The sequence below is a fragment of the Cyrtonyx montezumae genome, unplaced genomic scaffold (genome assembly GCF_038088225.1).
Source record: "Cyrtonyx montezumae isolate F1298 unplaced genomic scaffold, pur_monq_1.0 scaffold_75, whole genome shotgun sequence".
Lineage (NCBI taxonomy): Eukaryota > Metazoa > Chordata > Aves > Galliformes > Odontophoridae > Cyrtonyx > Cyrtonyx montezumae.
The window spans coordinates 175,830-202,420 of NW_027072084.1; the positions used below are offsets into that span (position 1 = coordinate 175,830).

The following is a 26,591-nucleotide window of genomic DNA, read 5'->3' on the forward strand; positions in this document are numbered from 1 at the left end:
TTGTCCCTGGTCACGATACGGACACTTATAAGACATTATAATGGGACACAACCAAGCTGAGCTGTCAGTGAACCTCCTGGTCCCATGCAGGCACCAACTCTGCAAAGTGCCTGGCACTGGCGCTGCTCCACGACCTGCAGAGGGGACTGACACTGTGAGATCCCCTCAGGAAGTACAGAGATCTCTGTTAGAGGGACTGCTGTGTTGGAGAGGAGCAGTTTAGAAGGAAGGGGCCCTCCTGAGACCACTCTGTTGATCAGCTGCCAAACTGAAACAGGAAGAGAGCACCAAGTGCTGTGGAACGTGAACAAGTGTCGTATCTTGAGGAAGAACTCCTCAATCAGTGAGCAAATTACATGGGATAAGTAATTACTCCATGTAGGAATGCAGAAATATCTGACGGGGCCATTAAAGAAGCCCAGGGGAGATCTCTATCGGAAGAGAGGACAACTGCGCCCATCTTGCCCAGGCTCTCATTAATGGCTCTCTGATTTCAGAACTGGTCTCTAAACACATGACAGCTGGACAGCAGCAGCCAAATACTCAGTCTTTTCTGGAAGAGAGGAGCATCAGACTGTGCCACTGCCAATGGGTTGGTGGGAGAACTCATGATCTGTTTAGCCCAAATCCATCTCAGCATCCACAGGCAGAGGTGGAAGAGGGATTATGACTGACAGCAGCTGGACCCTTGCAGTCAAGCCGTCAGAGGATGCTTGCTGCTGCCAACCTGTCTCCAGGTACATTAGGTTCATCTGTAAAGCAGGGAGAAGATGTTGAATGATGGCTGTGGAGGGAAGCAGCAAGCATGCAAAGCAACAGAGCAACACCTTGTATGCTGGACAAGGAAAGAGGTTGAGTGTTACTGAAGGCAAAAGTAATCCCATGGAAGGAACTACATCCCCTGCCAACAGCAATAGGTGTCAAGAAAAGTCATGGAGCTTAGGGCCAAGGAGAGCCCATAACCCGTGGTACAGCGCAAACAGATGTGCCAATGCATGAACCGAAATCATGTCACTTACTTGTACAGTGACGTTTGGGGGGGGGGGGAAATATATGTGTAGCAGTAAAATGTATTTTTCTGGATGACGCAAAGTACAAGCTGGCCCAAGGACGCACAAGAAGCTGCTGCTCCATCGGAGGCATTTTCAGGGGTCAGTTGCAGCCCCTGACAGCATGCTTTTGCTGTCATAACTTACATGCCTCGCTCCACCTTCTTGCATCTGCACAACTGCTAATTAGAAAGATTATTAGTCTTCCACTCATTAACAAAGTTTGCTGGTCATCCCATTTGGCTTTGCTTGGTGACGTCTTTGGCATCCCTCACAAAACCAAGCTGTGGGGCGTAGAATTTTCTAATTAAACCTGATAGGAGGAAGGGGAAGAGCAGGCTCAGCAACACCAGCGAGCAAGAAGGCGATGGTTAGCGGAGGGCAGCATGGACGTGAGCTGTTACGGAGCCAAGAAAAGCTCCCTGTGGCCAGCACTGATGGCAAGCCACAACTGGGAGAGCAAGCGGGGCTTCTCAGGACAGCCCACACCGAGGTGGCAGCTGCTTCCCTCCTCCTGCCCAGCACTTCCTACCCTGATAAGGAAGAACATGCTATAATTTGGATAATGGGCACGGGGAGGTGATGCAATCTGGTGCACACTGAGGGTGTTGGGAGAAGACCTTGCTTCACCAAGGACATCGGGGCTGCTCAAAGCACCCAAGCAAGAACTCCTCTAATGATGGGAGCCCTCTGCATCTTCCCTCACATCTCCAGGGTGGGTGTTCTCTCCCTTCCCACCTGGCCCTGCCAAATAGCACTGCCTGTACCCTGGTATCACTGACAGTCTTGGGGTCTCAAATCCCCCTTTCCCACACCTTTGACCTGTTGCTTTCTTTCCTTAGCTCCTTCTGCCATTTTCCAGCAGTTCAGCCAGACACTGTGCACCACAGGAGCAGCAGTTTAGATGGATTCCAGTTAGCACTGTGCCCTAGCCATCAATGCCAGCACAGGTACATTTTCCAAGATCTTCTCATGTTCCAGATCTCTCTCTGAGTCCATTCCCCTCCTCAGGAGCACTGCCTATTGCTTTTGTCAAAGCAGGCAGTTTTCCACTTCAAGCAGTGAGGGGCAGCATGAGTGTTGGCAGTTAATTTGCGACTCGTTGACGTGGTGCAGGATGCTCAACAAATCTCACTGTTAACTTGTTCAACATGTGGCTCAGCGAGTGCCAGCTCGGAGCTACAGATCCACACATCAGTGTTTGCAAACGATCCTGACCCCAGGGAATCTGATTGCGAGCGGCCATCAGTCGGTCTGGCTTGATGGTGTTGTGAAGCAGAGCTTTACGTAAACTTGAGGTCTATAGAAATGCTGTTTGCCATCGTGTGGAGAATGAATGCACATTTAAGCTGGCTAGTACTGTGAGGAACAACAAAAAGGACCTCTCAAAATATGCTAACGGCAAACAGGAGACCAGAGATACTGCTGTCACTTGGTGAGGGTGGTAACCGCACAAATAGGGCACACACAGAGCAGAGATGTTTAATGCCTTCTTGGACTGTGTCTTCAGCACTGATGGTGGGCTCTGGGACCCAGGTGCTCTAAGATGGAGGACCTTGACCATGGTTTTGGGAACCTAGATAGGTCCTGGTTGACCAGAGGTTGACAAATGTGGTTCTGCTTTTGAGGAAGAGTGAGATAGAAAACCCTGACTGGGGCACTGCTCTCAGATATTGGGTCTGGGTTTTGGGTGTTATGTACAGATGGAGGTTGGACTCCACAACCCCTGTGGGTCCCATCCAACTTGGGATGTCTGCGATTCTATTTTTCTAAGGGCCAATATAAATTTGTGGAGCAATACCTTGATGATATGTGCCATTCCTTCCCACGTTTCAGCAGTGCTAACACGAGCATAGAAACCCCACTGAGCTCCTTCCAAACTCCACCAGTCTCCTCCAGAAAAGAAAGCTGTCTTGTGGACAAAGGAACTGCATCCAAATATGTCATGTCACAGTTCTTTCTGTATCCAGGCTAAGGTCTCTTTTTAATGATTGCATTTTAGGGCTGAGTCCCAGTTTCACATTTGCCTACAGAAGAACTGAGGGGTAATTAAAATAACTTCTTCCTTGTTAACTTGTTCCTCTTTATCTTCTTCCCAAAGCTCCAGATCTCCCCAGGAGCGTGTCACCCCAGGCACACCACACACAGCCCTGGAGTTTGTTCTCATCTCCATGACATGAAATTAGGGCAAAATTAAACTCGGAAGTAGCAGCTTGTTCTTTTCCTTGATGACACATCGTCCAAACATGTGATGTCTCTCTTCCACCCTGCAGTGATGACGCCCATCTGTCAGGTTGGACGGGTGTTGGAGCACATGGGAGAGTCCTATTTCGTGCAGAGGGGAAGGGGACCTCGATGCACGCGATCCCTTGGGATGGCCTGGGGACACAGTGAGGAGAACACTGCCCTCACTGCTTCTCTTCAGGAGCACTGCTGCAGCTGGGAGCAGGGATCAAAGCTGAGGGCTGATGGTGCATTCAGGATAGCATAGCTCATGCCAGTGAGTGCCTGAACAGCACTGACCCAAAGAAGGAGATAACTGGAAAGGCTCTGTCTGAAGTTGGAGGTAAGAGTCCCCCAGTGCACTCAGCACTGGTGTGACACTGAGTCTGGGCCAGGTGGATGGTTGGACTTGATGACCATGAGGGTCTTTTCCAAAGTAGTGGCTCTGAGCCTGATTCTATGACAAGCTCACAGTGCTTTGAAGCATGCTAAGCGTGCAGCCTTCAATACAAAATAAATCAGGAGTCATTTTTTCTGGCTGTCACTCATCTGACCTACTGGAAACAGCCAGCTCCAAGTGACTTGAAGCAGGCAGGCTTATGCAAAGACAACACCCACCGTGATGGGCGGAGGGATGGGACAGAGCTCTGAGCAGAACCACAGGGACGATGGGATCACCCTTTGTCACTACAGCCCACAGACAACCAGATGAGCCCATCAAAAACACATATCCCTAGGTTGTGGTTTCAAGCACCGGGTAATGAGAACTTCAGGCTGCCACCAAATGACACTGAGAGAAGGAGAGTCACTTCTTGGCCATGCAGCTTTCTGCCAGATCAGCTCATTGACACCAGAGGACACCAGAGGAGAGGCAGTAGCATGCAGCTGGGAGATGGATGGAGGAGGACCTGCTGCTCTTCCTGGCAGCCAGGCTGCACCGCTCATCTCTCTGTTTCCCTCCCTGAAGATCAGCATTAGCAACTGTGCATTTTACCTAAACATTTCATGTTCCACTCCAGGGAATCAGTTCATGCTTCTCTGTGGTGTATCTGTTCATCCTGTTAACAGATGTGAAAGCAAAATATCTGTCAGTGACTTCTCTATATATTACTGAATCAATTTCCTTTTTCACCCTCTGCAATATCCATGTTCCCTCTGCACAGTTTCTTTGAGAAACACAGTATAATCAGAGAAGCCAGAAGGTTAAATTTACATCCTCATCTGCCTGGAAATGGTCATTAAAGAAAAAAAGACTGAGAGCAAGAGGGAGAACTGACTGCGTGGTCACGAATGTGTCAGGAGATTCATTTTCAGCCCACAATATACAAGTTTCTTCTTAACCAGGTGCACCATTGAGTGTTGCAGTCCAGACATGCCCATGGCCATTCACGTAAATCCATCCCTGTCTGAGTTTGTGCCCACAAAAGAAAACATTTTGTGATGTTGAAACACTGAGGTACATCTTCCAACAAATCACTGAGGGAACAGAGGAAGCAGCCAAACTCAGCAGCCAGCTCCACCAACACCTGGCACATCCACACTGCTGCACTGCCCCATAGTTCACCGACCCTAGGCTGACTCACACACATTCCCACGTTCCTCAGACATGTTAGTCAGGACCCAAAGGTCTGGGAACAGGTCCGTACATGAAGCACAGTGTCCACATCCACTGCACCCAGCGATGCCTCCCACCCGAGGTTCTCCACCTGAAACTCAGGATCTCGTCTCACATCATCCTCTCTCGTCCATGAGAGAAGAGCCCACCCCAGAGGGTGAGTTCGTCCAGGACTCCTGCACACCTCATTTCCAAAGCATGCTTTGCTCCTGGGACCATTAAGGGTGCAATAACTTGCACTATGGGAAGTGTGGAGGAAGTCAATGAAGTCGTTTTCTTCCAAGAACATGAAAGGCTGAAAGTTAGAAGCGTACTCTTGGTACTCTAATTTTTGCAGTCTCCAAACTAATTATGGCTGCAAATTGTGCCTTTGTAGAGAGACTCAAGGCAAATGGGACTAATGGGAACATGGGCGGGTGCGCAGTAGGGTTTCTGTGGCACATCCCTGGGGCAGTGGTTGCTGTTCTGCACAACAAGCAGGCTTCCATTGCGAGATGGGGCTTTGGCATCTGCTGATAAAGCTCCACAGAGCACGTGGGAAGCAGGGGATGGTCCACAGCTCCCATGACCACATCTTTGTTGGGTGAAAAACTGAATTGTCAAAGTGGAAGAGGGCTAGGGTTAGGACTTTGCCATGAAACATGCTTTTCCCTGAAATGCACTGGAAGGGCTGCCATGAAGAAACACGTGAAGTCCGAGGTGATGCAAAGAAGACTTTTATTCATGTTTGAAGCAGAACACAAGAAAACCAGCACCAGGAAACAGGCATTGCTTTTATGATTGAAGCACTTCACACTCCTTCAGCAACACAACACCTTCTGGCCCAGGCACTGGCACACATCAGGGCGTTCCACGTGCCCCTGTGCCAGGGAAGGACAACCCAGCAACGAATGTGGCTGAAGAACAGCAACTCAGGCAATGTGGGCACTTTGCCTTCTCTGGCCTTCATTAGCAAGTGTGAGCCAGCTCTGAATCGTGACAGACAGCTCATCAGCTTCCAGCAGGCTCTGAACGGCACGGCAAGGACGCAGACATTGACCGACAGGCGCTGTGCGTAGCGCACGGCTCTGAGTCTGAGCGAGGACCGGAGCTCTGCTCTGCTCTGGGAAGCACCCCCAGGGACTTCTGTGCATGGAAAGCAAAGGCTGCCAGGAGTGGCTGCAGAAATGTAGATTACAGCAAGAAATGGGACCCCCAACCCGATCACCCTACACTCTGTTTGATGGCTGTATTAAAGAGAAGAGGAAGAAGGGAGCTGCTCCCACGGCGCCTAGGCCAAGATGTCGGAGGTGGAATCTCCGCAAGGGAAACGGATTTCATGGGCAAGGCAAGGCCCATTGGGTTCCTTTCCAAAATCCACCAGGAAGTTCTTGTTCACCGTCAGGCCTCCCTTCTCCGTGTCCACATCGATCTGCAGCATGACAGAGCCTTCCCTGCGAGGGGAGATGGAGCAGCGTTGCACAGAAGAGCAGAGCTGCATGACCTTTCCCATTCCCAAATGTGAGAGCACCCAGAAGAGGTCCCCTCTTCCCAGAGGTTTCTTACTTGACCACGTTGGGGTAGAACTGCTTGTCCCATGTGCTGTAGAAGGAGTTGGTGACGTACAGCCTCTTGCCATCCACGCTGAGCTGGATCTTCGCAGGGCCGCCGTACACCCTCTTGCACTGGGGGCACAACAGAGAGCAGTGACGCTGCAGGCTCCTTTCTTTCAGCAGGTGAGCAAAAGCAGGAGCAGCAAAACAGAGAGCAGAGCAGAGCCAAAGCCCAGAGGACATCGTAGGGCAGATCCTGCAGCGCTCACCTTGATCACCAAGGGCTCCGGCTGGCACTTCAGCTCTTCATCTCTGCACACCGTCACGGGTCCGCCTCGCAGGATGCTGCCTCCCACAAACACCTGTAGGCAAGGCAAGGAGACGCGTGGCTTGGCACCTCACCACCACCACCCACTGCTCTGGGAGCACGAGCGCAGCGCTTCCCCGCCTCACCTGTCCCACCAGCCGTGGCTTGCAGGTCCTGGAGAGCTCGTACTGGCGGATGTCCCCGTGCAGCCAGTTGCAGAGGTACAGGTACTTGTCGTCCAGGGAAAGGACCAGGTCGCTCGGGAAGGCTGGGAGGGCACAGAAGAGCAGGCTCTGAGTCAGGCAGTATCCCCAGCAAACATCCTGCACAGCTCAGTGCACCGGGAGGAAATGGGGAGCAGCGCAGAGGGCACGCTCACCTGGCATCTTGGGGAGAATCCATCCCGACACATCCTTGGCCGGGATCTGGATGGCCTCCTCCACTGCCCAGCTGTCTCTCTGTACAAGAAACACATTGTCTGACCCCAAGAGCAAGGCTGGCATTCCTCACTGCCGTTCAGCTCCCATCATGGGAGTCTCACGTGCTCCCAGAGCCCTTCCCACGGCGGCTGCTGACACAACACTTGCCTCACACTTGTAGAAGCGATAGACGATGCCGCTCAGGGCACAGCTGACGTAGCCCTCGGCAGCATCGGGGTTGTGGAGAAACTTAACGGTCAAGGGCAAGGAGTCCTCCCCCAGGTCGAAGCACTGCGTGAGGGTGCGGCAGGACAGATTCCACACGTTCAGGCGGCGCCCGTAGACCCCTGAGAAAATGGAGAAGCGAGTCATGAGCAGGGGGGCCAGCCTTGTCTCCACCAGGGTGACACCGACTCACGCTCTGCCCGTCCCCTCTCTCCAGCTCCGACCCGTACTGTGAGTACATCTGCATCCGCCTGTGAGCCTGGCGAGCTCTTGCTCAGCGCTTGCATTTGTGTTCCCTCACCTTTCTTCAGATCATCAGGGTTAAATCCACGTCCTGCAATTCTTGGGACCATTCCGGCAGTGCTGATGAGGACGTTGTGGCGTGGCTGGTACCAGAAGTCATGGCCCGTTGGGGGGGTTTCACACTCGTGTTCCCAGTTTCCCTTCAGCTCAAAGGTCTCTCCATCCAGCACAATAAATCCACCTGTGGCGCCATAGGGAAGCACAACAGATCACTTCTAAATCCGAAGGATGGATGGTGCATTTCTGTATCTCCAAATATCAAGACCCCTCTGAATGCTTTCTGCCTTGGTATACTCAGCTGCATGCACTCTACAGTTTCTTATTTTGCCTTAGACCGTGTGTACATCTTTCCATCTGGGCTACACATAATTTTCTGGTCCAAAAATTGCTCCCAACTTCTGATCCCAATTATTTGCTTTAGAACCATCTCCTTTGGTTCAATAGGGGACTCATGACAGATCAGATATTATTCCTCCCAGCCAGGAATATTCACTGCTTTGTTACAGCTCAGCACTACCTTTCCCGTGGCCAGCTGCATCTCCCATGTTGGCGATCAGAATGTCACCGTTGGGCAGGCTGCGTGGTACGCTGAGGTGTCCTTTGTTGCACTTCCAGAAGACGTCCACTGGCTCAATCATCTGGAAGAAGCATCATGAACACAGTTGCGTCTCATGGTTGATCAGTTCATTTCACACTACGTGGCAGAGTCCTTCATTGCTGGAGCTGTCTGAAAAGACCTGGCGCTTGCAGGAGCTTTTATACCCAGAAATTACACCTAATCTGCTGTGTTCATCCTTGGAAAGGAGCAGAGAAGCCACTGAGCTCTTCTTTACATGGGCAATATGCATAGAGTTACACCCAATTTGTGTGGGCTCATTTGTTCCCCCCACTGTGAGGGTAGGGGCTAGATATGGAGTGAGTGACCTGACTTCCAGTTACTGGGCACTCCCTGAATGCCACAGGCAGAGAGAAGGGAAGAAAATGATGGTGGGAGCCATCCTCAGTTTGACAAGGAGAGAGTTGATAGGGAACTATGACCCAGGTCTCTAAAGCCAAGGAAAACATGAACCCAGTCCCTAAAACCAGGGAAGGAGAAAGAGAAGAATAGGAGAGAACCTTCCTCCTTCTGTACTGCTCCAGAAGCACCAGTTCTCAAATCCTTCCCAGAAATTTGTCTGTGGACAGCATACCTTACACACTGTGGGAGCCCGGCACTGCGTACCCACATCCACCACGTAAATACGGGAAGAAATCAAACAGGGGAGAATCAGTTTGCTCCTTTTCGCTGTGACATTGTCGAAGCAGATGCTGCCAGTGCTGCCAGCGCTCCACCCTGAGCAGTGCAGCTCGTCTTTGAGGTTGGGCATGGGCAGGCGGTGGATCACCTGGGCAGACAAAGGTAGAGTCAGGGTTCAGCTGGGAAGGAGGGGAGAAGAAAAGAATATAATGCAGGCATATATTTCTGACTGCTGCCTCTGTACGACTGTGGCTGGGTCTGTCCAGAGACTCAGGGAGGAACTCAGTGCACCTCACTCTGACCACTGCCCCTTGGGAGGGTCTTGTGTGTGGATGACCAATGTGGAGCAATGGAAGATTCACTCAATAGTTCCTCACCCCATGCCATTAAAATTCTGAGCATTACATGTGGAGAAATGATGATGGCCATCCTGACAAACCAGGTGTGCTACGTGGCAGGACTCCTCCGAAGGCTGAACTCATAAACTTTCAGAAATCTACATTTTCTGTAAAGTGCTTTTTCATCTGATCTCTTGCACCGATGGACTAATCTGGTAAAAAATACAGTCCTGGTGGGGTCAATCTGCCTTAGCAGCCGTCAGAGACAGGCAGGTGCTGATTTCACTTTGAGATGATCGATTAAACAGGAATCAGGAGACAAGAGTCAGCTGGGAGACAGACGAAAAGATGGAGGAAGACAAGATGGTGGGAAACATAAACAGAGTGGTTGGCAAGCAACCTGAATTTTCAAATCAGAAAAGAATAAATGTTGTGGATCTGGAAGGACAGAGCCAGCAGGTGGCCATCGGCCCAAGAGGAGTCTGGGCAGAGGTACCTGGCAGTAATATGGAGATCTGGGGTTGAGATCGATGGTGGCCAGGAAGTCAGGTTGGTCAATGCCAGTTTCTCGGTAAGTACAGGTCACGTATGCAACCTCTTCTCTAGGAGCTAAGTACAGGGAAATCTTGTGTAAGAACATGCCATGAAATAACAATGAGGGCAAATAAAAGCTTCAGGAGACTCTCATTTACAGACTGAAGCTAAGGCAGAGCTCTTTCACAAAGACCCACCTTCAGAGCATGCCTGGTAGGACTTGGGTTTCACAACATCTGGGCAGCAGGGGTACTCGTAACACTGAACTCTGCATCTGTCTGAGGTGAGAAAAAGAGAAGAATGAAATGGGAAATGTCCACGTCCTTCAGTGGTGCCTTTTCAGAGGACTCTGTCCCACTCAATGGACTTCTCCCACCCTGGCTGCCAACAAAGACCTCTGTGATCAACGTCTGCGTTTGTGATGGCTCCGACAGATCTCAGGTACAGGAGAGGAATCCTCTCCCAGGTGCCACTGGGCACCATAGAATCATTAAGGCTGGAAAAGACCACTGAGATCATCCAGTCCAACCACTGACCCATCACTACCGTGCCCACCAAACCATGTTTATGGGGAATCACAGATCAGAGCACTGCACCATTCCCTTCTGCATCCCTTGAGACCCACACTCATGCTGGGTCCATCAGCAGCCATGGACAGAGAGCTGATGAGGAGAACCATGTCATCATGGAAGGTCTAGCAAGGAAAATAATGCCAGCTTCTCTTCTAGCAGTTCCCCAGCAGAAGGGTAACCCAGAGAGCCCTGGAACGAGAGTGCCAGGGAGGCTGCAGAGCGTTTCTTACCCATGCTGAAGGCCTGCTGGTTCACTCTTGCCAAGACAGAGGTGCTGGAGCTGGAGGAGCAGCTTGCTGTCTGCCTCGCTGGAGTGGATGTGTAGTGTCAGGGCTCTGAGGGGCCTTATATACACGGCAAAGGGGTGGGGGGCACTGAGCAAGCTGCCAAGGGAGGAGCGAATGCTCCCAAGCGTTGGGAGGTGCCAGACCAGCACTGTGGCTTGTTTCCGCCTTGCTCCCCAGCAATCTAGAGGAAAAATCTGCTGCTCCATGCAGGTCCTTTCCTCAAGCACGAGCCACCCTATCTGATTGTGGGGCTCTGCTCATCCCCAGTGGGACTTGGCCAGGCTCTGCTGGCCTCCATAGCCCAGGCAGGACATCAGCTAATTAATGCCATCCCCCATTCCCAGGTTCCTGCCATACTGATGTGCAGAGCCTGCAAATTCCACACAAGGGATGAGAAGCCCAGCTGGATAATTGGCCCCACCAGCAGCTGCTGGAGATTACGAGCCTTGAGCTCAGCAAGGCCACTGAGATCTGGACCCTGACACACGGCACGTCCCTGTCTGAGGGCTGAGATGAAGCCATGAAGCTTTGGGGCAGTCCAACACAACATAGCAGCTGCACCTTGAGCAGCTCCAAGGACAGTGACTCCATCTCCTCCTTGGGCAGTCTGTGCCAATGCATCTCCACTGCTTCAGAGAAGTTTTTCCAAATTTAAAATGTGGACCTCTCCAAGAGCAACTTGAAGTCATTAACTCTTGTCTGTACTGGCAACACTATTTCTGAGGCATTTTCAGGGGTCAGTTGCAGCCCCTGACAGCATGCTTTTGCTGCATGTCTCACTGCACCCTCTTCTTGCACTGAAATAACTGCTAATTAGAAAGATCATTAGTCTTCCACTCATTAACAAAGTTTGCTGGTCATCCCATTTGGCTTTGCTTGGTGACGTCTTTGGCATCCCTCACAAAACCAAGCTGTGGGGCGTAGAATTTTCTAATTAAACCTGATAGGAGGAAGGGGAAGAGCAGGCTCAGCAACACCAGCGAGCAAGAAGGCGATGGTTAGCGGAGGGCAGCATGGACGTGAGCTGTTACGGAGCCAAGAAAAGCTCCCTGTGGCCAGCACTGATGGCAAGCCACAACTGGGAGAGCAAGCGGGGCTTCTCAGGACAGCCCACACCGAGGTGGCAGCTGCTTCCCTCCTCCTGCCCAGCACTTCCTACCCTGATAAGGAAGAACATGCTATAATTTGGATAATGGGCACGGGGAGGTGATGCAATCTGGTGCACACTGAGGGTGTTGGGAGAAGACCTTGCTTCACCAAGGACATCGGGGCTGCTCAAAGCACCCAAGCAAGAACTCCTCAATGATGGGAGCCCTCTGCATCTTCCCTCACATCTCCAGGGTGGGTGTTCTCTCCCTTCCCACCTGGCCCTGCCAAATAGCACTGCCTGTACCCTGGTATCACGGACAGTCTTGGGGTCTCAAATCCATCTTTGCCATCCATTTGAGACCCCCCCCCTTTCTCCCCTCATTGCTCGCCTTTCCTGTATCCATCTTTGCAGGTGCTGGGAAAAAGGGAAACGTTTTAATCGCATCCCCCCTCCCCTTTGCTTTCCTCTCTCTTCCCTACTTTGTGATTTGGGGACTTCGCATCGCTCGTGGGAACCCTGGACGCGCTGTGCCCTCGTGCGGCCGCGACGGAGATCACTACGGCAGAACTCGGGCGCATTGGAAATAGAAGAAAAAACACACGGAGTCAGACAGTATCGAACGCAGGAAACGATATCCCAACAAACCAGTGCCCTCCCTGGGCAACGGGGGTGGTTTCTGAGCGCTCCTCTGCTCAAGAAATTGCAGCAGTGGGAACGGAGGTGGGTTCAGCAGTGAGAAATCCCCCCCCCGGGTGATCTCTGGACCGGTGACACTGCTGCTTCCTGATGCAATCTTCTTTGGAACAAAAAAAAAACCCAAACGCTGAAGATAAAAAAATAAATGAAGTTCCACCCGAGTGAAAGAATGATTTTATTGCTGACTTTTCTCATACAACATTGGTGCACAAATGTTAAAAGATAAGCGAGCTCTGGATTATCTGCGCGTGACTCTGTGCTGGGAATCGCTGATTGCCCCATGAGCAAACTGAGCTTTGCAGGGGAAGGGAGCTCCGTGAGATGTTCAGTCCTGGAGTTACGTGGGAGCTGCTCCTCCGGTCCCTGTGCACTGCTGCTGTTGGCCCACAGTCCATCAGCAGTTCCACAGCTCTTCATGAAGGGCAAAGATCGGGGAAATAAATGCGTTTCAGGTTTACTTGGCTGTCGCAGAGGGTGAGGAGAAAGCGGAGCTTCTGTGGCTCAGCCCAATGGAAACTGGAGCTCAGAAAGCAGAGAAGGTTCACTGAACTGATTCACCTGTGTGAAAAAAGGGGGGGGGGGATATAGATAATCAACCAAAAAAAAAACCCCAAAAAACAGTAGCAGCAACAAAGCAGCCAAGAAAGCAGCTCCATACAGCACTCATATCCAGATGTCAGAGGTGCAGTCGCCACCGGGATAACGAATCTCGTGAGCCAGGGCTGGCCCATCGGGCTCCTTCCCAAAATCCACCAGGAAGTTTGTATTCACTTTCAGTCCACCTCTTTCGGTATCCACATCGATCTGCAGCATAACAGAGCCCTCCCTGGAGAAGGGACACAGCAGACGTCAGAGAAGGACTCGGAGCGGTTGGGTCTTAGTGCAACAAAGACAGAATCTGTACCAGATGGTGTATGCATGCCATGGATTAGGAAAGGAATCCTGGACATGGGCTCCCTCAGCCATCCTCCTTCAGCCAAGTCTTACTTACTTGACAAGATCTGGGTAGAACTGTTTGTCCCATCCGCTGTAGAGAGAGGTGGAGACGTACAGTCTCTTCCCATCCAAACTGAGCTGAATCATCTGCGGTCCGCCCGGAACCCTCTTCCCCTGCAATGAGAACCGAGGACGGGGTGCTTGAGGCACACAGAGAGGAACAAAGCAACGTGGTGCATCCATCGCTCAGAGCTCCCGGATCCAGGAGCAACAGAGAGAATTCTCATTGGGAGCCTTATTCGTTATTCAAAGCCTTGAAGGTGAGTTCTGCTTCATTTGCAGAACCATGGAGAAAATAAGGGGTGAAGGGATGGTGTTGATGTGCTCGGATGGGTGCATGATGGCTGCGACCCAAGCTCTACTGCTCAATGAAATGGAGTATGTAGAGCCTTCTGGAACAATCTTCAGCCTGAAACCATCTTCTGATCAACAGATCTTCATGATGAGCATATTCAGCTCTTGCACATCCCATAAGGAGTTCCATAAGTAGTCGCTTTAACAGTGATAACATTAATGAAGGCTGATAATGGCTGATAACCACTGATAACCAGGGATAATTAGCACTCTTTAATTTTTCTGTCATGACGCCAGGTGCTGTTGAACCCTTTACCTGGGAACCCACATACACAGCCACCCATAGGGAACACCGCAGATCAGCGTGAGCTGGTGGAGCGCTTTGGCCATTGGCTGCTGAATGGTTATCAGGAGGAGTGGTGAACACACACCACATTAGCTTCAGATTAGCTAACAGCAGCAGGGAAGGTGTCATTACATGGACGTCGGTGCAACCGAACAGCTTGTACAACTCCACAGGGACCCAGAACGCTCACCAGGATTTACTCCATCTCGTGCTGAAATGTGATACCTGCAGCCCAGGCTGGGAGCCAAGACAAGCCAGCTCACATGCTGCTTTATAGGCTTTACAGCTCAGATATTGCTTTACATGTTTTATAGCTCACATACTGCTTTCTAAATTTCATTGTGCTGTAGAGATTCAAATGGGATCAGAATTGGAGCGCCGTCAAATTGCGATGTGCACATTCGAACTTACTTTGATCACTAACGGCTCCGGTTGGCGCTGCAGCTCTTTGTCTTCCACCACAGTCACAGGTCCACCTCTCACAATGCTGCCTCCCAGGAACACCTGCAACCAAGGGGGAGAAATGGTGTCAGGTCCCAAACGAACATGAGAGCAATAAAGGGGGGAATAAGATCGTGCTGTTGTATGGGATGGCTCTTCTGGTGCTGCTTACCTGCCCCACCAGTTTGGGCTGGCGCGTGTTGGAGATGTCGTACTGGCGGATGTCACCGTGCAGCCAATTGCTGAAGTACAGGAATCTGTCGTCCAGCGAGATGAGGATGTCGGTGATGAGACCTGCATAAACGTTCAGCAGCAGAGCAGTGAAATGGACAGGGCCATTTGGAACCTCAGCACCTCCCCAGTGGAGGGCCAGGCTGCGCCAGCAACCACAGGAGCAGATGAGTCTCTATGGGACCATTGATTGTTGAGAGACTCAAACTGTTTCCCAGACCTCAGGCACTGAGTGAAGTGGGAGCAGAGCCCTGACAACCACTCCCACCTGCCGGCTTATAAGAATAATCTGGTTATATCACAAGTGTCATAGGAAGAACCCAAACAGACGTTTCATGTTCAACAAGGGGAGTGTTTGCTACTTAAGGATAAGAATTTCCAAAGAGCTGCACTGCCCCGTGGAACTGATGAGAACACTCCGTTCCTTCCCCATCACCCCCACACTAACCAGGCATGTCGGGGAGGAGCCATCCTCGCACTTTCTTTGAGGGTACTTCAATCACCTTCTCTGCTGCCCAGTCTCCTTTCTGCAGAAAGATGGGATAGAACACAGCGTTGTTACTGCCCTGATGTCATCCCCAAGGCAGGGACGGGCAGCAAACAGTGCGGTTTGCTTAACAGATCCTGTGCAGAGGTGACAAATGCAATGAGGCGTTACCAAGGGGCGAGGATGATAAGTGATCAGTGGATTTCCACTACAACCAGTGCCACTGTGGCTGTCACTACCTCTGTCTTGTAGAAGCGATGCACTGTTCCATTCAGAGCGCACCCAACAAATCCCTCTGCAGCATCGGGGTTGTGGAGGAACCGAATTTCCAGAGGGATGGAGTCCTTCCCTAAGTCAATCGCCTGAAGGAAGGTGTGGGAGCTCCAGTCCCACACGTTGATGTGGCGGCCATAATGTCCTGGTGGGTCAGGTCAGGCAAAAATAAGCACAGAAGGGTTTATTCCAACTTTAACAAAGAACCACCTTTACTTTGGGGGGTTTAAACCCATGGCCCCTCACCTTTCTCAACATCCACCGGGTTGAACCCATATGCAAGGACTTTGGGGACCCCCCACTCGGTGCTCATCAGGACGTTGTGCCGCGGTTGGTACCAAAAGTCGTAACCAAAGGGGGGGCACTTCCCCCCTCTCTCCCAGTTTCCCTTCACTTCAAAGGTCTCTCCATCCAGCAAAACAAACCCACCTGGCAGAAAGCAGAAGAAACGTGTTAAATAAGATCGATAACATATTGACATTTAATGTCTATTTGCTAAACACTCTGTAAACGTGACCTTATGCTTTGGGAGATGCTGTGATTCTGTTTGTATCACTTCTGTGGGCTAAAGCAAATTAAAGCGAGGTTCTTAAAGAACTGTCACATTTTTAATTAAACCACACTTTTCTCTCTAGGTACTCAAGTCACTTTATTACACTGGTTATCCTTCCTAAGTACCTTTCAATTGAGAGTATCATAGAGGCAGTCCTGGAGGAGACACTTTTGTTGCCCTTTCTCTGCCACGAGTGTCCTCGAATTGTGTACGTAGCTTCATCGTATTCAAGGACACACTTACCCAGAGAAGAGAAAAATCGTGTGGAAAGGTCCGGGGTTTGCACCGCCCCAAATGGATTTCACCTAGTGTTTCTTTTTGGATATCTGCTGCTTTACATTTGAGTAAATAACAATATTTATGTGCAAGAATCCTGTGTGGAGCCAGGAGTTGGACTCGATGATCCTTGAGGATCCCTTTCAGCTTGGGGTGTTTTATGACACTGTGATTCTGTGAAGTTTTAATCAGGAAATGCAATGTAGAATAGCACAGAAGGCCAAATTTGACAGCGGACAGAGTATTCAGATATCGGCAACAGAATTTGCACCAAACAACTGTGAGCTCATAATGATGCACCAACATTGCAGCCTGCACCTTGGGAGCCAGATACAGCTCTGGAATTAATTTTCTAGAAAAACAAAGAGATGGATACCTTTCCCATTGCCAGAAGGATCTCCTAAGCAGCTGATCAGGATGTCACCGCTGCCCAGGCAGTGGGAGGTGTGGGGATTTGCCACGTTCCCCTTCCAGAACAACTCCACGGGCTCCACAATCTACAAAGAGGTAACGCCCAGTCAGATCTTCACTACAGTCACAGCATTCCATTTTTATCACCAAGAGGTCGAGTCCCAAAGGATGAGGAAGCTGTGGGCGTGATGTGAGTTGTTCCATTTGGTTTTCTGAGTGCTTGCCACCCCCTTGCTCCTCTTCCCAATAACGCACCACCACCACATTACAGATTTATTTGTTCTTCTCCAAAACACCAACAGCTGAATGGTCAGAACGGGTCTAATGCACGCATCAGTGAGACACAGCAACGTGCAGTTGGTGTAATTACTGTTGGTGGCAGAAGCACTGCTGTGCAACTTTCAGACGTCAGCTCTCCTCTGCAGTTCAGAGGAAAAACCATCTTTGAGCTTTGTCAGAAGCTCAGTTTGAAACAAAATCCGCTGCATAAGAAGAGCCCTTTGGGGGTTTTTATTCTGCTATAATAATAGTTAAAGTCTGGCAACGTTCTTAAGATCTCAGAGCCGAAAGATTATGAATGAACATGTCTGCAGGCAGGCGGGGGGACAACAGAGCACATGAATGTTTCCTTGCATTACACATTATGCCTTTGAATGCCCTTTTTGATGAGGACACCACATTTGTTTCTGGCACTTTGTACTGAAGCTTTACACGATGGTGTAGGATTAACCAAATTAACTCTACCCCGGCTGAAACCAGCATACAAGTGTGGACTCTGACAACGTCTATGTTTGTATTAAGAATAGCCCTCTATGTTTCTTTTGTAATCAGTGATTCTTCTTAAAAAAAAAATCAACATGCCATAAGCTTAGGAACCAAGGATTGAGGGATTAAAAATCAAGGAGGTGTCCTCTGCGCAAAGATTTGGTTTTGCTCAGTGGAAATCCACTCAAGTTTGAGGTTATTGGGATCCCTAACAAACTTATAACCTCCATACATGCTCAGATGAATGCATCAACTGTATCAGGTAGAGCTTAGCACAAGGTTTTGCTGCGTCATTTATCAATCAGCTGCAAAACGCCCACGAGTTTCCAATATGTGTCAAAAGCTTCCAAAGCCATTCAGACTCTATTCAAAATTTGAAGTTGGTGCCCATGAACTGCTGTCTCGGTCACAGCCACTGACTTGGCCAATCTTGGTCCATCTCGGTCAAAATCTCAATCTTGGTCTAAAATAAATAAATAGCATTTTCAAGTCATCCAAATGTACCTTATGGATTCTGGGGGCTCGTTGGTCCGTGCCCACATCCACCACGTAAATGCGGGACGAGATCAGACATGGGAGAATGAGACGATTTCGACTCTTTGTGGCATCCCCAAAGCAGCTGCTGCAGGCGTTCCACCCCGAGTGATGGAGCTCGTCTTTCAGGTTGGGCATGGGCAGGCGGTGGATGACCTACAGCGTCAGACTGGAGATTCAGTCTGGGATCGTTTTTCACCCCAGGCAAAGAAATGGGTCTTTGTGTTAAAGCATAAATTAATAACGAGCAGAAGGAAACGGCTGTTTGTGATTCAGGAAGGGGAGTCAGTGTGTGATACGAAGAGCTGAAGCAAGAAACTGGGAGAAGAAAGTCGGACATCGCGATCGCGTGGCATTTGTGAAGTGCTGTATGCTGTTAAATATATCCAAAGCTTTAAAACGTTCTGACTAATTAAGGAGATGTGGAGTAATTAGACAGAAAACAAACAAAACAAAAGAACAAACAAACAAAAACAGAAAAAAAGCAATTGTCGGTGTGCTGCAAGTCTCAGAGCTCGCAAGTTTTGCCCGATTGCATCTGGGACTGCTGCAAACTGTCTCTTTGCTTCGCACTCTTGCTCCTGACTTTCACCTTTCTCCCCCAGAACTGAGAGGCCCTGGGGATAACAGAGATTTGTCAAAGTCTCAGGAAATTTGCTTCCTCCACTCCTCCACAATAAAAACCCAAATGGTAGCTATAATAAAAAACAGAACAAATGATGAAAAGCTTTGTTGTCAAAGCAGAGTCACCGTTCCTTAAATAGACAGAGATCAGAGTTCAAAATATCTTCACCCACTGGAGTCGGTCAACTTTCTAGCTGCAAAACAAATGGAGCAGATTTCTATTGCCCTATGTGCACAGTTTCCTGGGGGCTCAGAGATGCTATGTGATAATCTTGGCCCACGCTGTCAACATGGGACGCGACACCTTCCAGGGTTTAATTCTTATAGCTACTACAAATCAGCAAGGGATAGAAAGAGAACAACCAGAGTGCTAAGCAGAAAAATGCTCTGAAAGTGTCTTGGGACCACTGAGAGGCACTGGGGCCACCCCACATGCAGTACCTGGCAGTAGTGTGGAGATTTGGGGTCAACATCCACAGTGGCCAGGTAGTCTGGCTTCTCGATGCCGGTGTTCCTATAGATGCAGGGCAGGTAGACGATCTCTTCCCGGGGACCTTCCAAAGCAGAGGTCATGTCATGGTCAGAAGGAACCATTTTGATAAAACTCTGTGGTTAACACTGAAATATGCTGCTTTTAATCCCCAGGGCTGTGAATTACAATTCTTCCTCACCAGTAACCAGGAAGCCAGAGCTCAGTAATGGAGAAACACAGGTTAGTATGTGATTTGAGCCCCCATAAATCAACAGGAGGAAGCTCTCATTCAGCTGTGGGGTCATTCCCTTCTCTTTGTCCATTAGTGTGAGGGGCCCCAGTGATGCAGCTACCTGAAAAGGACAGTGCTGGAGATCCCCTTCCACCTTCAAGGCCACACCAAGCCTCTGCCATCCCCAGTTAGACACGAGATGACTCCCTGTGACAGATCTACCCATGCCAGAAGCCTACTTGGTGCAGTCTATAAAACTGAGGCTTTTAACATACATTGAAAGACTTGAGGTGAAGATCTGACACAATTAAAAGCCAAAAGATACAACAAAATGCCTCAGGAGCTTTAGTGATGCTCAAGATTTAGCCCAGCACTGCTGGGAAGAACATAACATGAGTGGATGAGAACTGTGCCATTAAATGGTGCCCCACAGAGCATCTGAGTCCTTTCTCCTGTTCTCCCATTCTTCTCTTATAGCACTTCTATGAGAGTCTGTGGGCGGTCTACAGCGGTCTTCACCCAAAAACACCACTGAAACATTTTTGAGACTAAATTATGGGAACTTGTAGCCAATATTCTTAAAGCCAAGCTCTATTTTGCAGCACAGAACCCAGAACAGTTTGTTGCATGTTGGCATCCTACAGCCATGCGTTTCTCTAAGCCTGCTTTGTTTCAGCCCAGCTTCACCAAACTCACAGTGGGATTTGTGGGATTAAGTTCACAGTGAAACCAAACCTCTCCTGATATTTAAAATCTACTTGGCTTTGCCAATTAATGGGCCACTCTGGAGGGCATCTAATTAGTTCCCACTGAACTGGAAAACAATTCCTTTTGCAAAGGGCCTGGCTTTAGGAGGGGCTGCACCACTTGCCTTTCATGGCATCCAGGGGAGTTGCGTATCCTGGGCCGCATGCTCCACATTTTGCTGATGAGAGAAACAAAGCAGAGGTTTTAGTCTCCACATTCTTTTAAGATTTGTCTCTAACAGGACATTGGCTTTGCATTCAGAGATGGACTGATCTCAGATCCAGCTGATGTTGCCAAGCACCTGTAAGTCTCGCTCTGACTCGGGTCAGTGCTGAGGTTCCTTGAGTTATGGAATGTGATGCTCCACACTCAAAAATGACAGCAAATTCGGGCCTTCATTTCACAGAGTTTAGCCTCACAATTTTGAACCACAGCAATATGGGACACAGGTCTGGGGTTCAAAGAAAACTGTGCTAAATGGTGTAGAGAGAGTTGGTGAATCCCTGCCAGGTGGGCAAGGAGACAGACTGCCTGGTCTGAACAACCCAATTCATTACTGCTGGAAAGCCTCCAGCCTTTCTCTGCAAACATATGCTGAAGAAGTGGTTATTCTTGAGGATTTACAGCCTGGGTAAGAGGTGACGCTGCAGGTGACCTGAAAGGACAAGAGGAAAGGGAATTACGAACCAGTTGCCTTCTGTCTGTTGGAAACTTCAGCGCTTCACCTCTGTTCCTCCAACCAACATTCCTCAACTACCACCTCCAGCAGAACACCTCCACCACCGTTCAGCAGGAGGAGGACAGCTCAGTGGGGAAACCAGCAATTTAGGAAGGAAGAAAGGGAACAGAAACGTCCTCTGGAGAACCTCCCAAAGAGGCAGAACGTCTCTTCATGCTGTCTGTTCTGGTACTGTGCCCTTAAAAGTTTATAGCAGCACTTTTTTCCCAGATGCCACGGATGGGATTCCCAACGCAGAGGCAGCATTGACCCCATTGCCCTCTCCGTCAAGGAGCTCCTCAGACCCTGAAGACAAACAGTGGAGGTGCCCATGTTGTCTCAGAGGGAATTTAGGAGAGAGGTGGTAAGGATTTATGAGAACTTCGAGTCAATCCATCACTCCTGGCAAGGATAAGCAGTGCAGTACAGTGTTTAACTTCCTCCTTCCACACCACCTGGTGACTCCCTGCAGATTCCCACCACCATTCCCACGAAAAGGATGCTACCACAGGCTGCCAACTCTGCTCGACACTTCTTAGGCACTAAAACAAAACCAGCACTGTTTGCTCTGTGCCTTTGGCACCAAACAACACACCAAGATAAGCACTCAGCGCAGGAGATAACCCAAACCAGTCCTTTTGCTGAATCATAGGCAATAGTTTTGGCTGAGAAATGTCTTCCTAAGTTCTACCACTCAAACGTTTTTTGGAAAAAAACGAGGGAACAGCGATCACTTTCCACATTACACAACACTTTACGGACGTGCAAAGTCATTTCGAGCTATTCCAGTCCCCTCCCCTTCGTTTCAGGGCAGCAGAGAAGGAAATAAAAGCTCTTAGCAACAATATTTGTGAAAAGTGAAACTCAGCTCCTCAGTTTCATGGAAGTGCCATTCCCATTCCCACTCAGGACAGCGCTCCCAAGTGTTTCTATCAGCTCCTAACACTGACACACTCAAAGAGACGATGGTGCGAAGTGTTCCCTGAGAGCATTGCAGCTGTGCAGTGGTTTAACGGAGCAAACCTCTAATTGAGCAGAAAAAGGTGAACACAGCCCTGCCAGCAAACGCAGCAAAGTTTCGCAGAGCAGAATGGAGCAGAAAGCTGCAGATCTCTTACCCATGTCGGCTCCGAGGTGCACAGCAGGAACTACAGTGCCTGGAATGGAGTAAAGCAGAAGGGAATATATAGAGAGCCAAGGGGAGGGCAGAGTGCTGCCCGGGGGGAGGATCGAGTATGCTGAGAAACCCAATGGTTTGGACGCACTGAACCCACCCCCCCCTCTGCTCTGGTCGCCTCCCACTGCTCTGGTTGTTTCCCAGCGGATCAACCCAGGATGTTGTGACCCTGCGCAGACCCTGAACGCTTTCCAGCAGTGGAGAAGGAAGTGGTTGTGTTAAATGTCTTTGCCCATTTGGCAGCTGCTGTGTTTTCAGCACTACAGTCCTGTAAACAAAGTGGCTCCAAGGGGGGACGTGTCTGCACAGTGATCTCCAAAACCAGAACTGGAGAACAAAAATAAGAATGCTGTTTCCAGAGTGAAGAGCACTCAGAGTTCCCCGTTGTTTGTTTTTTGAATTTCTTTAATTGCTGTACACACATGTTGTATTGTCCCTTAAATACTACTAAACCAGAAAGGCAACACCCACTGCATTAGGTGGCATAGTTGGGTTTAATTTGATAATCAACAACTTCAAGGACCAAAAATTATCATCCCACTGACTGAATGCAATTAGTGCATTCGAGTGCCCTGTTTTCAAGCAGAAAAACTTCTTTAAGACAACACATGCAGTTTAGTTCTCTGTGCTGCAAATTTGGTGCAAATGTTGGATGCTGAGTGCCCCAAAATGAAAAATATTCGATTACTGTTCCTATGGTCTTAAGGGGGCACTGCAACAGCTTTGGAGTCAATAGAGAAATTAGAAGTTATTTTTAGAGAAAACACAGAGGTTAGATTTGGTTTGAGGAGACAGAGAAGAGTAAATCGCAGCCAATTATTGGAATGAAGAAACTGTGAAGTTCCTGGAAAATTGTTCAACATATTCTTTGTGTCCAAAATCAGCTTGGGGAGAAGCAGCTCAGGTAGCCAGGTAGTTGAAAAGAGCTGGTTTCCTTGCTCCAAGCCAGGCAAATCAGCAAGCAAGGAAGGAAAAATTCAGGGATCAGCAGCGATAATATTTTTGGTGGTAAATACAATTGTCAGTTGTCAGTAATACAAAACTTCATTGGAAGATCTTTCCTTTCAGACATCTGAATTCCAATGAGAAACTCTTAGCTTTTCCCACCAACAGTACTGCAGTGTGAGTGACATTTCAGGAGAAACATCATTTTTTATTTACTGCTGCTTCCTGATTATGAAATAATCTTATGCTTATATTAATGCTCAGTAATTGAATAATGCTGCTGTGGGGTGGAGGCACCACCAGGAGCACAACACATCACTGGTGAAAATGTTGGTTATTACTATCAGAAGAAAACGTGGCCCTTTGCATTGTACATATGATTTATAGGGGACAGATGGTGAAATGCACACACTTCCCTCTGGCACAAAATGCACTGTGTAAACGAGTGAGAATGACGGGGAACTCGGGAAGACCATCAGAAAGAAATTAATGTGCTTGTTTAACAAAGTGTGGCATCATAAATCACATTCCAGCATCGCTCCATGGGGGTCCATTTGGGAAGTGCACCACTCACCAAAAACACATTTCAAGAATAGAGGACATGACATTTCAAAGGATGTTGAAGATATAAATGTTATCAGTTCTGTAGTGCACAGTTGTGTGTTTTAGAAATAACGTTGGTTGGAACTTGGTGATCCTTGTGGTCCCCACCAACCTGACATACTCTATGAAAAATATGTTGGCTGTTAATAAACACGAGCATTACCAGTTTTCAATGTATTATCTTCAGTATTCAGTCTGTACCATATGCAGCTAAAAGCTGCATGACCAATCACAACCAAGTTATGCACAACAAGAAGTTTATTATTAAAGACAGAAGACAGAGAAGAAATTTTCCCCAGTACTCAACATGAGTCGGTGCCTTTGGTGGCATTCCTTGCTCCTCAGTCCCTGACATCCATCTGGAACCCGTCCTGGTGCATCTTGAGGCCAGCACCTCCCACCCATGACACCAGACAGCGTCCCCTCTAGGATGTCATTCACTATGAGCCGTCCTGAAGCCCGAACGTTTATCATCTTCTTGAACGACAGCATCCACACTGGTAAACGCCTAACTCCCAAGCTGACTGACCACGCAGTAACAAACAAGCACCCCAATTTCTCATGCAGTGTGTTGTACTGCCTAACAGCGCAGAGGCTCAGCTTGGATATTAGGAATCATTTCCTCTCTCCAAGAGCGGTGATCATTTGGAACAGGGAAGCGGCGGAGTCACCGTCCCTGGAGGTATTCAAGAACCACGGAGATGCGGCAACTGGGAACAGTGGGGTTAGTGGGGATGGTTTGGGGTAGGGGATGAGGACAATAATGCGTTGGAAGAAGGGGTGTGTGGGGGGGGTTAAAGCAGGGTCCCCCAAGATGCGCGCAGCCGCTCCCGCCCCCCTCGCCCCACTCCACCACCCCTGAGGAGGCGGTGGCGGAAGCCCCGCCCTCCAGGTGACGTCACCACACCGCCCACCAATCCGCGCGGCGCATCGCGTCCCGGCAGGAAGTGACGTCACCGTCTCCCTCCGCCGCCCGGTCCCCTTTTTGTGTGTGTGTGTGGAGTGCGGCGGCGCCGCGTGTATCCCCCCGCGGCGGCTCCTCCTCCTCCCGCCCCCCCCCCCCCCCCGGCCCTCCGCCCGCCGCCCGATGTCACCTGCGCTGCGCTCCCGGGGCTGAGGGACCGCGCGGAGCGGGGAAGGTGAGAGCCGGGCGGGGGGTGGGAGGAGGAGGAGGCCGCGGTCCGTTATGTGCCGTGGGCGGAGGGATCGGGGGGAGTTTGGGGTGAACCGGCTCCGACCGCCCGGGGATCGGGGAGGGGGGGGGGGGTGGAAAAGAGGGGCACACACAAAGCGGAGGAGGAATGGGGGGGGCGGGGGGGGAGGAGCCGCCGTGCCGCGGGGCGGAGGGATCCTCTCACACCCCCCGCGGTGATGCGGCCCCGATCCCTCCGCCCCGCGCACCCCCCCGGAGCTCCGTCGCCCCCCCCTCCCCCCCCTTCTCCCCCCCGTATTGGTGGGCGGCCATGTTGGGCACCGGGGTTATTTTTTCTCGCTTTCTCACAGGCACAATGCTCTCAGCCCGGGGGGGGGGGGCGCGCTCTGTGTGAAAGGCCCCTCCCGAAGGCCCTGAGCCCCATTGCGGCCTTCAGCCCCTCCCCGCCCCTCCCCAGCGCTGTGGGGCACTCACTGATAACGGAGCGGGGTCGCGGCCCCTCCGCCTTTGCGCCGTCCCCGTGGAAGGGCCCTCCCTGAGTGCACGGCGGTGTATGAAGTGCTGCTTTGTGTCTGTGGGCCGTGGTTGTTGGTGACACGGAGCCATGGGGTGGTGATGGTGGTGGCACAGCTCCTCAGGGTCAGGGCTTTGGGCACAGCACTGCAGGGCTGCTGGCAGTGGATCTTGGGCCCTTCCAGCCCAACCCAGCTGCTGAGCATTCCCTTCCGACCCATTTGCTAAGCGATCTGAAGGGTCCCTTCCAACCCCACTGGGCTGCTAAGCGATCCTTTCCAACCCAACCATTAAGTGAACCCTTCCAACCCAACACATTCAACCCAGAACTTCTGTCCAACCCAGCCCATTCACTATGAGAATCCTTCTGACTTGAGCTGTTGTATGGGAACTGCTGAATCACGGCCTGAACCACTGATTGGTCACCTGAGGTGAGCACCAAGTCAGCCATGGGGGCACAGGTGAAGGTGATATACCTGTGTGGGTGGAAGGGGTGGAGCCTAGTTCCTCCTCTCTCAAACCCCATTTAAGGGCTGACCACCACCAGGGAAGGATCTCTTCTTGGAGATCCCTCCCATGTGGAGTCCTCTGCGAGCCTTGTCATCTTAAAGGTGAGCCATCTTCTCTTTTGTATTACCTGTATAACTGTTTGTATAGAACTACTTGAAATATACCATCTTCTATACTATTCCCTGGTGGAGTATCGTCATTAGGAGTTATTTACTCTACATTTGGCGAGCCAGGCAGCTCTAACTAAATCCATAATGTCGTTTATTTGGAGTATATTTAAATGGGCCAAGGGGGAGAACGTTACCCCCCTAGAACAGACAATCCCTGGTCTAATTCCAGGATTCATGGGGTCACCCTACTATGGATTGGCATCCGTTATTGAGAAATGGGGACCCATGCGGGTTCCAGGGACTGCCGCTCCTTCTCCATCTTATTTGACTGACTACTTTGTAGGATTAGATAAAGACATACTTATTACCAAGGAGCGGCGGTTAGCTGCCTCTGCAGTAGCCTGGCCATTAGTAATGGCCATACTCAAGTTAGATGTCGCAAATGTTAATATGGAAACTGAAAATCAGTTATTACGAGACCGTATTGAGAAACTGGAACAACAGCTGGGTACGTTAACAACCAAAAAGCCTGGCCTAAATGTCCCCACAAGACAAATAAGGAATATATTGGTAGAAGACACCCCAAAATCAGAGGAAGAAGACTCTGATGTGACAGGGGAAAAGATCTCTAAGGCAGATCTCGAAACTCCATCTATGATGGACCCATTCGAGATTCGGCCTATTATAACTCAAAAAACAAAGAAGGTACAGGATAGACCAGCAGGGGTGCCTCCTGACCAATGGCCCCCTGCA

The 26,591-nt window shown here is 50.1% G+C and overlaps 3 protein-coding genes across 10 annotated transcripts in view; 1 reads left to right on the forward strand and 2 right to left on the reverse strand.

Annotated features, from left to right (window-relative positions):
* Positions 1-5,587: 5,587 nt before the first annotated feature.
* Positions 5,588-10,659, reverse strand: LOC136058231 (methanethiol oxidase-like). The gene is made up of 12 exons (XM_065751527.1): positions 10,585-10,659; positions 9,980-10,060; positions 9,745-9,857; positions 8,864-9,058; positions 8,191-8,311; positions 7,672-7,854; positions 7,314-7,492; positions 7,106-7,184; positions 6,873-6,994; positions 6,689-6,781; positions 6,433-6,551; positions 5,588-6,320 (listed from the first exon to the last, which is right to left on the reverse strand). The coding sequence occupies exons 1-12, from the start codon at positions 10,586-10,588 to the stop codon at positions 6,158-6,160; spliced, it is 1,452 nt and encodes a 483-aa protein (XP_065607599.1). The 5' UTR covers positions 10,589-10,659; the 3' UTR covers positions 5,588-6,157.
* Positions 10,660-12,584: 1,925 nt separating this feature from the next.
* Positions 12,585-19,501, reverse strand: LOC136058257 (methanethiol oxidase-like). 5 transcript variants are annotated; one of them, XM_065751579.1, is made up of 12 exons: positions 19,484-19,501; positions 19,100-19,212; positions 18,005-18,190; positions 16,701-16,821; positions 15,742-15,924; positions 15,462-15,640; positions 15,184-15,262; positions 14,677-14,798; positions 14,475-14,567; positions 13,419-13,537; positions 13,086-13,253; positions 12,585-12,985 (listed from the first exon to the last, which is right to left on the reverse strand). In XM_065751579.1, the coding sequence occupies exons 3-11, from the start codon at positions 18,170-18,172 to the stop codon at positions 13,091-13,093; spliced, it is 1,227 nt and encodes a 408-aa protein (XP_065607651.1). In that variant the 5' UTR covers positions 18,173-18,190; positions 19,100-19,212; positions 19,484-19,501; the 3' UTR covers positions 12,585-12,985; positions 13,086-13,090. The 5 variants fall into 5 exon arrangements, with proteins under 5 accessions (XP_065607651.1, XP_065607647.1, XP_065607650.1 ...); XM_065751575.1 differs by lacking the exon at positions 19,484-19,501 and having other exon boundaries at positions 19,100-19,246; XM_065751578.1 differs by lacking the exon at positions 19,484-19,501 and having other exon boundaries at positions 18,005-18,203; positions 19,100-19,241.
* A 5,113-nt stretch (positions 19,502-24,614) lies between these two features.
* POGZ (pogo transposable element derived with ZNF domain) overlaps positions 24,615-26,591 on the forward strand; it is a 32,745-nt gene continuing 30,768 nt past the window's right edge. For all 4 annotated transcript variants that reach the window (XM_065751568.1, XM_065751569.1, XM_065751570.1 and 1 more), the window contains exon 1: positions 24,615-24,691. The gene's annotated coding sequence lies outside the window, so the exon portion shown is untranslated. The remainder of the gene's footprint in view (positions 24,692-26,591) is intronic.

Bases quoted from the DNA above. Each gene is read 5' to 3' on its own strand.
- LOC136058231 (XM_065751527.1), bottom strand. The intron at 6,552-6,688 runs GTGAGCGCTGCA...TTGTGCCCCCAG, and splicing joins CGGAGCCCTTGGTGATCAAG to TGCAAGAGGGTGTACGGCGG. The intron at 6,321-6,432 runs GTAAGAAACCTC...CTCCCCTCGCAG, and splicing joins TTCTACCCCAACGTGGTCAA to GGAAGGCTCTGTCATGCTGC.
- LOC136058257 (XM_065751575.1), bottom strand. From the start codon at position 19,231: ATGACCTCTGCTTTGGAAGGTCCCCGGGAAGAGATCGTCTACCTGCCC. The intron at 15,641-15,741 runs GTGAGGGGCCAT...CTGACCCACCAG, and splicing joins CCCGGTGGATGTTGAGAAAG to GACATTATGGCCGCCACATC. The intron at 14,568-14,676 runs GTAAGCAGCACC...CCTTGGTTGCAG, and splicing joins AGCCCAAACTGGTGGGGCAG to GTGTTCCTGGGAGGCAGCAT.